Source organism: Mandrillus leucophaeus, unplaced genomic scaffold (genome assembly GCF_000951045.1).
Source record: "Mandrillus leucophaeus isolate KB7577 unplaced genomic scaffold, Mleu.le_1.0 Scaffold147, whole genome shotgun sequence".
NCBI classification, from domain to species: domain Eukaryota; kingdom Metazoa; phylum Chordata; class Mammalia; order Primates; family Cercopithecidae; genus Mandrillus; species Mandrillus leucophaeus.
Window position 1 is genome coordinate 1,448,917 of NW_012101443.1, and position 11,677 is coordinate 1,460,593.

Sequence of the window (11,677 nt, forward strand, 5' to 3'; positions counted from 1 at the left end):
AAGTTAAGGGCATCCCTAGTTTAAACAAGTTAAAGTAATAAGCAAGCAGCAACACTGCTTATTTGCATTGGCATGTAAGTAATGAAATTAGGTATGTTATGAAGTCTTAGGCATCAGGAAGTTACACTCATTCATTTCCACAAGACCTTCTTGATCCAGCTGAATGTGGAGGCATTTAAGAGGACTTCCAGCTCCTGTAAAAACCCAGACCAGAAGACTACCGATCGGCATTTCAGGCTGATCCTCCAGACCGTGAAGTTACTCTCCTGACACGTAATTACATCACATCTGTGTCGACGCTCTCTGGGAGAAGACTGAAGAAATAATCTTTTCAAGAAGCATGTACATTTAAAAGGTAAACCATTTTTAATATTCCTAGTAGTCTCCTTTCTTCTCATTTAAAATATGTTCCTAGAAGTTTTTTTGCCTGTGGTTCTCAGGTGACGCCTACTAATAAAGGTAGTAGCATCTTAACAAACCAGTGAGGCAAACTTTCTATCCCTGTATTATTAAAAAGCTGGTCTTTATTCAAACTTGTAAAGTGATATTCTGATCTCTATTTGATCTTCAGGAATTCTGCTGTGCACGGTGGCTCACGTCTATAATCCCAACACTTTGGGAGGCTAAGGCAGGAGGACAGCTTGAGCCCAGATTGGGCAACAAAGTGAGACCCAGTCTCCACACACACACACACAAAAAATCAAAAAGTTAGCCAGGTATGGTGGGGCATGCCTGTGGCCTCAGCTATATGGGAGGCTAAGGCAGGAGGATCACCTGAGCCCAGGGGGTTGAGGTTGCAGTACACTCCAGCCTGGGTGACAGAGCAAGACCCTGTATCAAAAAGTAAAATTTAATTTTATAAAAGTTATAAAATAATTTGTCTAGATAATTTTAACATCAAGCAGCCACAATGTTTTGTCTTCCCTCTCTCTCCTCTCTATCTGCCTGCAAAATTCTTTCCCTCCTCCCTGTCTGTTAATTTTACTTTCTTGTGATACGGAGGGAAGAGCTCATAGAGCTGCTCAGATACTTCATCAACTATAAGATGCTATCATTTGTAATATCAACCATTATTTTACATGCCACCAAGACAAAATACTGCCACTAAATTTTGACAAGCTAACGATACTAAGATGTACCTCAGTTATAGAAATGGTAAATACAAAAAAAATGTGTGATATGATAGCGTTCTCCATCCCTAATTTACAACTCCTCCCTACTCTGTAAGAAACCACATTTGCTCCCTTGAGCCATCATCTCCCTTGAGCCATCACATCCTGTTCTCCTGTTCAGGTCCTCTTCTCTCTCCTCCACACCACCTCATCACAGAAGACACGAGGGGATGTTAAGTGATGAGAAAAACAGAAGGAACAGTGGCAGGCACTAGCATATGGAAACAGAGACCCTCTTTAGTCACTTACTTCCTAACTGTAGTACCTTTACAAGAGTTTTCAAAGTTATGCCCCTCATTTTGAGATTGTAGGTAATGGTTATTAGCTTAAAATATCTTCTTCCCGAAGAGAAAGTAAAATTGCATTTTGCCAAATAGCACTATAAAAATGAGTTCTGTACAATATTATAATTTTAATGTTCATTTGATGGCTTATGTAAGTGCTATGCTCATCTGCTTACAATAGAATTTTCCAGTAAAGAATAATGCACAGGTTATATTTAAAAAAAAAAAACAACTTCGTTTTAAAAAACTTAAGGTATGACTTCTGCTTACAAAATTATAAAACACAGGTTTCCCTGAAATATTCATTTTCCAAAGTACATGTAAAACATGAATTAATATAATTTATAAATTGTCAAGATTACCTCTGTAGTGAAAATCAAAGAAATGTGGAATGGAATTTCACCTGAACTTCTGAGGTAGCGTGTTGTCTTTATTTGCGCTCCTTTTGACACATAGTGCCTTATTTTTTTCTATACCCCTCAAATGAGGCTAAAACATTTGCCAATGTAAGCAATTTTCCTGGGCTTCCTTGAAGACACAGTTCAACACTGCAAAATATTTACAGCTGCATTCTTTGGACTGCAATGACATGTTCACATGACTTTCTGACCAGAGGTTATGTCCTATTAGTCCTAGGAAGGTTCAAGGACTCTACACAGTTTGTGAGATGCTGTGGTCAATCAGTTACATAAAGTGGCTGCCATAGTACTTTTGTTAGTATAATACCAGTACTAGGCAACATTTAGAGCAGATAAATTTTATATTTCGAAATAGAACTAAAATTTGGACATTCAAAAATAATTACATTAATATGGGAAAGTCCTTGATTCTTAAAATACATCAATCATTAGACAGTGCAATTTTTATTTTTAACACACAAAAGAAGCCAACATAAAATATTCATACATCAAGCGTTTCTTATATTCAATGCTATTGACAAGAGGAGATGAAGCAAGTACATGTTAAAAAAAAAAAGAAACTCAGCTTGTGAAAGGCAGAGAAAGGTCAAAACACAGATCAATAAACAAACAAACAAAAAATATGGGCAAGTCCAAGGCAGAGATAGTGTCAGGTTTAAGTAAAAAATTGACACCAGTTTCTCTAGCTTTTACTTTCTAAAGTAATGGGAAAGAAATCCTTTTAAAAGACAAGCAGAGAAGCATGCAGCTGACAACAACCAAGATTTGATAGAAGGGGAGAATGTGGAGACAGAAGCTCCCTATTCTTCTCAAAGGCAGCTTCTAAGACCATCCCTTTTCCTTGAAGAGTGTTTGAATTTTATAGAGGAGTGACCTGTGAAGTCTAGGAGAATTATCGTACTTTCTGTATCTTCCAATCGGGAGAGATAACCTCCTGGTAAGGTTCCACTTCCTTCCACGGCATGGGAATATCTCTGGCATATAAATGGAGCAAGTGTATATATTACAATGATGTCCTGCATCAATCGTGGGATGACAAAGACCTCATTTCCCAAAAGGAATTGGTAGAAAAGATGGGAATTCCTGCTGGAATGAGTTCTGCCTTATGCAGACGGTAGGACATTAGCATTACCTCATAGGGGAAGGTTCTGCCAGAATTTAGTTAGGCATTGGACCCAATTAACTATAGGATATACTCATACTAAGGACCAGTTTAAATTCTCGAAGTTGGTTATGTATGATTAAAGATGTCTAAGACAGAGGTGATCTAACTCTAATAAAGAGTTAAGGTACGGAGTAGGAAACAGGACTCCAATCTTTCAACATTTTATATGTTTTTGCCTGCAAAGGCAGATAAAATCTTCAAATCTAGTGGCCAAGTGGATCCAGGTAAGCTAATCTGTGACATGTGTGGTTTAAACCCTTCTGCTGAAACCATTAAATTGAGCAGTTCCAGTTTGTATCTGCAATGAGGCAGAGAAACACAGTCCCATGATCCAGGGATGTCTCCCTTGGTACAGGTACTGAAACACCATTTTTATAGTTTTAGGGCTGTGGAGACCTTACTGACACTACCTCGGACAAGTAACACCCACTTCCCACCCTCTAGCAAGTAAATATAAATTTAGAATAGCCTAAAAAGAGATAATCTGGCTTTCTCCTAAGGGGCATGTGTACCACCACAGGCAGCAATGATCAATGAACTCCTGTAATTTTCATGAATTGCGGTCATCTTGCTTTGCTGGAGGTAATATGGAGTAACAGGGATACAGTGGGGCCTACTGGGCGCCATTTTTATTTTTTATTTTTATTTTTTGAGACAGGGTCTTACTGTGTTGCCCAGACTGGAGTGCAGTGGCGCTATCTCGACTCACTGCAACCTACACCTCCTGGGCTCAGACAAGTCTCCTGCCTCAGCCTCCCAAGTAGCTGGGACTACAGACATACACCAACACACCCCAGTTAATTTTTTTTTTTTTTTAATTTTTGGTAGACAAGGGATTTCCCTATATTGGCCAGGATGGTCTCAAACTCCTGGCCTCAAGTGATCCACCCCCTCAGCCTCCCAAAGTACTGGGATTACAGGCATGAGCCAACATGCCCGGCCTACATTTTTCTTCCTTAAGTCTGCAAGTTGGGCCAAAGAGGACACCAAAGTCCTATGGATTTGTATCAGCCAGGCACTAAGACAAGGCTTCAGTTACACTGCTGTTGCCAAGCCATGGGTGGCAAAGAAATCACACGTCAACTTTGCAGAAGCCGAGAACACCAGAGTGAAGTCTAGACTGAGAAAATCAATCAAGGAAAAGAGGCACAAGATGGAATGGTTCAGGGTCTGTTCAGGCAAGCCTGCAGAAACGAGCACTCATCAGGGGTTTTGAAAGCCCGGCAGCAGAAACCAGGAGTGAGTGAGTTAGGAAGTGTAAGGTGGCCCTGGAGTGATGACTGAAGGTCAGCAGTCCCATTTCCAGCTGTCCTGCCTCACTCCTGCCCTCTCATCACCCCATGGAAGCCCATCCTCCAACAGGAACATCATTGGGGCTTCCCATGAAGGCATCTATAGACAGGCCAAACAGGGTGTAAGGAGGCAGATCCAGCATACATAGTATCTATCCACATCACTTTATTTAAACAAGCAAGAACATGCTAGCACAGTCTCCCATTACTATACTAGAGTTATGTTGTACTAATTCTGGTACCCTATAAAGTTCAAAAAAAGAGGACTAAACCTATAAATGAAACTGTTATGCCTTTTTGATTCTGTTATTATACGATGCTACTCAAGTGCAGTGACTATTTGTAATGGTAAGACAAGAAAATAAACTTCCAAAGTTGTATCCCTTCTCCCTCAAAATCTATTCAGTATTTCTTAAAAACTTGTATTGACAGAAACAACTTAACCTAAAAAAGCAAAATCAAGACAAACATGAGATTGTCAGAATATAATGGTAAGTCTTATTAAGTGCTGCAGGACTGAAAGGAAGTTTTAGTCAAAAAGTTGGCTTTGCTGTAAAGTCCTAGATAAAATACTAACAATTCTCTGGAATGCAATTTTATCTTTGGTGAAATGAGGAAGTTGAATTTCATAGTCTCTAAGCAAAAACACAGCTCTAAAAACATTACGCCTTAGTTTACTAGTTCAATTTCAATGAACTTTTGATCTTAATAATGCATGAAAGTTAACTTCAAGATCACTGTAAGAATATAGTTTTTTATACGTGAAAATCTAATATTGTTTAAAGAAAATAAGAAGTAAGCACTTTAGAAGAATCTCTTCCAATATTTCTATGTCAACATATATTAAGTAATTTTAAAATACTTCTAATGTAAGAGAAATATAAACCAAAGTCTAACTTTTAACAGTGTGGCCCAGGGCAGTGGCTCATGCCTGTAATCCCAGCACTCGGGGAGGCTGAGATGGGCAGATCACCTGAATCCAGGAGTTTGAGACCAGTCTGGGCAACATGGTAAAAAACTTGTCTCTACAAAAATAAAAATAAAAAATTGACACAAAAACAAAAAACAATGTAGATTCCCAGAATAATTTAGCAGATAGGCCAAATAATAGTGTACTGGGGACAATGTTTACATTCCTTACCACTGAGCCTTTAAATGCTAGAAGTGACAGTTCAGAACCCTAAATTGCTTTGGAAGGGAAGTTATAGGGGAAAGAGGAAAAAGATCTGGGAAGTGGAGGGTGACATCATTCACACTGTTCCAGCTCCCAAGTTGAAAAACAAGGTTAGGCTTTGGTGGTTTCTTTTACCCACTGTGAAACAAACAAGAAACAAACTAACTTACCCATGACACTATTTTGTAGTAGGTATTCTGAATCTGTATCTTTCTCCTATCTTCCTATATGGCATATATATGCATGCACATACACAGTTACAGTATTTTCTATAATTGCCCAAGTCTTTGTTCAGCACAAAAGCAGGTTCCGAGTGAAACAAGTTCATGAATTTTCCACAGAAAATCTTAACCAAAAAAAGTAAGAGATTACTGTAAAGCCTGTCTATTTGATTTTTTTACTTTTAGGGTAAATAAAATAATAATAATAAAAAAAATAAATTTCTTAACATCCTTTAACAAAGATCTCCAAATCAGAATCACATGCAAATCCAGTTAAAATCAAGTACAGTGTCACAAGTAGCAGGTTAAGTATTCTTATTTGTGTCTCAAAAATGACTACACCACTGTGAAATGTGTGACTTTTTCCGGGAAAGAAAATTGTATACACCTAGAATTTTCACCTTATGTTTACTTTAAAAAGGTGACACTAAATCAATATACATTATTTTCCAAAAGATGACAATATTATTCAATATTAAGCATGCCTGATTAAAAAATAACTCAGGCTTTTAGAAATAGTTAAACATTCACATTTGGATGAAGAATTAAATATTTGCATCTGCTTAACTGACAAGAGGAAATTCAATTTATTCTAAGTACCTCTTATTACTTCAAAGGATAGACATGAAAATCCTTTCACAACAAATCCCTTCCCTGATACAGTTAAATGCAAATTCTCTTTTCCGTCTTACTCCAGAAAGCTCCTGCATACATAGGCTGATACGCCACCTACTGCAAAACCGAGCTGACAGCGCAGGCGATGCTGCCAGCATTTCCATTCCATCACCAGGCTGGGGCTGAATAAAGGCGTGCTTGTGTGGTAGTGTTTCTTTTTAAAAAATCTCAAAGCCAAGAAGAACAAGCTGAAATAGCATCTTCAAAAAATGGAGCGTAAAATAAACAGAAGAGAAAAAGAAAAAGAGTACGAAGGGAAACACAACAGCCTGGGAGATACTGATCAAGGAAAGAACTGCAAATCTACACTGATGACCCTCAACGTTGGTGGATATTTATACATTACTCAAAAACAAACGCTGACCAAGTACCCAGACACTTTCCTTGAAGGTATAGTAAATGGAAAAATCCTCTGCCCGTTTGATGCTGATGGTCATTATTTCATAGACAGGGATGGGCTCCTCTTCAGGCATGTCCTAAACTTCCTACGAAATGGAGAACTTCTATTGCCCGAAGGGTTTCGAGAAAATCAACTTCTTGCACAAGAAGCAGAATTCTTTCAGCTCAAGGGACTGGCAGAGGAAGTGAAATCCAGGTGGGAGAAAGAACAGCTAACACCCAGAGAGACTACTTTCTTGGAAATAACAGATAATCACGATCGTTCACAAGGACTGAGAATCTTCTGTAATGCTCCTGATTTCATATCAAAAATAAAGTCTCGCATTGTTCTGGTGTCCAAAAGCAGGCTGGATGGATTTCCAGAGGAGTTTTCAATATCGTCAAATATCATCCAATTTAAATACTTCATAAAGTCTGAAAATGGCACTCGACTTGTACTAAAGGAAGACAACACCTTTGTCTGTACCTTGGAAACTCTTAAGTTTGAGGCTATCATGATGGCTTTAAAGTGTGGCTTTAGACTGCTGACCAGCCTGGATTGTTCCAAAGGGTCAATTGTTCACAGCGATGCACTTCATTTTATCAAGTAATTACCTGTGTCACGAACAAAGGCAATAAGCATGCAGCCAGCAAGCTTCGGAAAACCACAGCATCAAAGGCATCCCAAATAACATGCCCAGCTAGCTCTGTACTACAGAGCCCTGCTACTAATCAATTACTGTGAGCTAACGGTATGTAAATTCTGTCGCTAAAGATGTCCTTCCTCTGGGGTGTTCCTGCTGATCAGACTCTTCCACCTAAGATGAAAACAGTAACCTTCTATATACTGTAAATAAAGACTGAATGCTTTTGCTATTTATTTGTCCTTAAGCTGTCTTTCAATCAGATTGTCTTGGGTATTTGCACAAAAAACAAAGCATGTACATTATCTATCGTTCATTTCAGTAACTGGTAATAAAATATTTTAAGGGGCTATTAAGATTTGAAATCCTTTCTACTATGGCAAAAATCTACAGAGAAACTGAACTGGTAAAATTAACCACCTGGAGCAAAACAGATGTGCAGATCTAACTAAAACAGAGCTATAGTGAAGCAAAATGAGATTGTAAGAAGACATTAAAGCTATTGATTTGATTTTTCCATAGCAGGCACCAAAAGCTCATATTCACAGTTCCTGTGTTTCATACTAGACTTATAGCTGAATTGGTATTTTGCTGAAAATTCCTAGAAAACTGCTTGATGACAATAAAAAGTAAATAAAAGCACTGCTACCTTCTTTGATTGTATTAATGATTATAATAAAAAGTTACACATCACTTTAAAAGCAAACAGTACCACTTGATGATTTTGCACAAAATTATGCATAGATGTAGTCAACCGGCAGGCTACAGTAACCCTGGCTGGTCCTGGAAGTGACAAAATCCAGCAAATTCAATTCTTTGCAGGCTGAGTTCCCACAAAGCATGGCTAACTTGGTCTCAATAGAGTATGTGTTATTAGAATAATAAAGGAGTTGATTTTCAGAATCACCCTAAGTATTCATTTTTCAAGCTCAAAAATATTAAATGAACATCACTAAACATTATTCTTATGAAAGAACTTTGTTTTCAATACCTTTTTGGATGCTAAATCTCAGACTCAATGAGTTAATATTACTTCATGCCAAACAAAAAGTTATTTTAAAAATTACGTTTTATGTATGGCCATTTCAATGAAGTAATCTACAAACTTAACTTTAAATGAGTGTATTTCCCCCCTGCAAAAGACAGCTAAATCATTTCATTTGTTCTTTAACTTCTAAGAACAAAATATACTTAAATTTGCTCCTTTAAAATTAAACCATTAAATCTGGTAACTAAATCTTAATTTTAATAAATCTCAAGAAGATGTCTGAAAATCTTGACTGAGGTTACATAAATTAGCATATATGCCAAAAGTTTGATTACTCATAAAAATTTAGAGTAAGTAAAGCTAATATTCATTTCCAGAACTACAACTGACTTCTAGTTATAACGTCTAACGTAATGTAAAAGCTGGCTGTATATACTAAAAGAAACCTTTTAAAATCTATTTTACAAAAAAATTCCTTCAAAAATCACATTTAACAACCAAATTCCACATCAGCTACACAATGTTTTTATGTACACTAAGAAAAACAGATTTCTACTAAAACATTATCTTTTACATAGTTTAAAACAGCCTAATCAAGACTGAACAAACTATAAAAACAGGAAAAGAATTGTAAAATGTATTTGAATAGCCACTATAATTGAACTGTTTATACGCCTCTCCAATTTAAGAGTTGACTTTTCCTTGGCATTTGGACTTTGGTAATGAAAAAAAGGTAGTGATTGACTGTCAGAGCAAGATTTTCTCTAACAAGATTTCATTACAGATAATAAAAATAACCCTGACATATCTTTTTACAGGAGATATAGCTGAAGAGATCTCCTGAGAAGCATTACAAGTAAGGTTTTTCATCAAATCAAAAGAGGAAAATTTAACTATTTTAACAAAGTTATTATTGATAGAAACTATTAAAAATATCAGATTCATTTTTATGTAGCATCTTTTAGAACTTGTATCTGGACACATTTAATTCCTCCTCATACTTCTAATAAATCACAATGTTCTAAAACAATTTAGTAATCTAGAAGGAAATCTGACTAGACTGACCACCCTTATAACTTTTTATAAATGTACCTTTTTAAATTCCAAATTACTTGTACTTGGATTTATATATTCAAGTGCCTAAATATTGTGCTCTAAGTATATAGAAAATATCTGTATTTTAATGTTAGTATTTTCTAAATATATTTAGAAATACTTTCCATTCAAGAAACTCAAGATATCATACAAAATGTCAATTATAAGTCAGAGTAAAGCTCTCAGAGTATTTCTGTTCCCAGTCACTTAAAAATTTATTTCTCAAATTTTTTCTCACAAATACTGTTCCAAAAAACAAATCACAAAGTGACTATCTTTCTCACAAGAAAGGTAATAAAAAAGTAGGTTACTATAGTTGCCATGAGCCAAACATATATTCTCTTATAATGGAATTACCCCATGCAGTGACTCTAGCACCATCCTTAAAATGTGAAAAGATCATGGCTTTCACTATACTTTCAAAATGTATATATGGTGGTATACACAACAAATGAAACACAAGACTTTTCAAATAATTCAAGGAAGATGACTACCATGCCAGACTGAAGATGATGTTACTGAATCAGCTTATTCAGTTTGTCTTTTTTTTTTTTTTTTTTAAAAGAAAATTACTTGTATTTCAATTAGCCACATGTGGTGGCATACACTTGTAATCCCAGCTACTTGGGAGGCTGAGGCAAAAGGACTGCTTAAACTGAGAGGTGGAGGTTGTGGTGAGCTGAGATCACACCACTGCAATCCAGCCTGGGTGATAGAGCGAGATTCCGTCTCAAAAAAACAAAACAAAACAAACAAAAAAATCCACAAAACTTATACTTCAAACGCTACTTACTTTTAGGGTGATAATAAAAGCTAACATTTATTGAGCATTTTACCACATGCCAGATACCATGTTATGAACATACATTCTCTCAAACCTCAAACAATTCTAAGAAAGGTATTAATTATTCTTCCCTTTTTATTGATGAACAAATGGAGACTTAGGGAGTTAAGTAATCTGCCCAAGATTACATAATTATAAAGAGGTGGAACCAAGATTTGAAGCCCAGGTATACCTGTACCAGAGCCAACAGAAACCGTGTCTGATTTTGCAAGCCATTTATATCCCTAACACCTAGAACGTGGCAGAAAACAGGCATTCACAAGGTAGGTGTTGAATACAGAACACCAAAATATAGGTTTGCCTCACTTGATACAATCTTACAATGTAAGTATTCCTAAAACGTTGAGTGAAAAACTGAATTTTAGAAAAGTAATATTTTTAACGTCATGTCATTTAAAAAACAGGTGAATCATATGTCTATTGGCTGCATAAATGTCTTCTTTTGAGAAGTGTGTTCACATCCTTTGCCCCACTTTTTTATGGGGTTTTTTCTTGTAGATTTGTTTAAGTTCTTTGTAGATTCTGGATATTAGCCCTTTGTCAGAGGGATAGATTGCAAAAATTTTCTCCCATTCTGTAGGTTGCCTGTTCACTCTGATGGTAGTTTCTTTTGCTGCGCAGAAGCTCTTTAATTAGATCCCATTCGTCTATTTTGGCTTTTGCTGCCATTGCTTTTGGTGTTTTAGTCATTGAAGTCTTTGCCCATGCCTATGTCCTGAATGGCATTGCCTACGGCATAATTTTAAAGTATAAAATTGAGGAAGTCTACTAATTCTTAATTTGCAACCCATTGATTTTTGATTGCAAGTCAAAACCACCATGGCCTTTGCCCATGCCTATGTCCTGAATGGTACTACAAATCAAAACCACAATGGCCTTTGCCCATGCCTATGTCCTGAATGGTACTGCAAATCAAAACCACAATGGCCTTTGCCCATGCCTATGTCCTGAATGGTACTGCAAATCAAAACCACAATGGCCTTTGCCCATGCCTATGTCCTGAATGGTATTGCCTATGGTATTACCACTTGCAATACCACCCTGAATGGTACTGCAAATCAAAACCACAATGAGATACACCATCTCACGCCAGTTAGAATGGCGATCATTAAAAAGTCAGGAAGCAGCAAATGCTGGAGAGGATGTGAAGAAACAGGAATGCTTTTACACTGCTGGAGGGAGTGTAAATTAGTTCAACCATTGTGGAAGACAGTGTGGTAATTTCTCAAGGATCTAGAACTAGAAATATCATTTGACCCAGCGATCCCATTACTGGGTATGTACCCAAATGATTATAAATTATGCTGCTATAAAGACACAAGCACA

General features: G+C 36.7%; 2 protein-coding genes across 3 annotated transcripts in view; one reads left to right on the forward strand and one right to left on the reverse strand.

Annotated features, from left to right (window-relative positions):
* GTF2F2 (general transcription factor IIF, polypeptide 2, 30kDa) overlaps positions 1–11,677 on the reverse strand; it is a 214,839-nt gene that overhangs the window by 120,050 nt on the left and 83,112 nt on the right. The window lies entirely within an intron of this gene.
* Positions 6,468–8,327, forward strand: KCTD4 (potassium channel tetramerization domain containing 4). The gene has a single exon (XM_011974606.1). The coding sequence runs from the start codon at positions 6,612–6,614 to the stop codon at positions 7,389–7,391; it is 780 nt and encodes a 259-aa protein (XP_011829996.1). The 5' UTR covers positions 6,468–6,611; the 3' UTR covers positions 7,392–8,327.

What these genes read in the sequence shown, in the direction of transcription:
- KCTD4 (XM_011974606.1), top strand. Translation starts at nt 6,612, where the DNA reads ATGGAGCGTAAAATAAACAGAAGAGAAAAAGAAAAAGAGTACGAAGGG.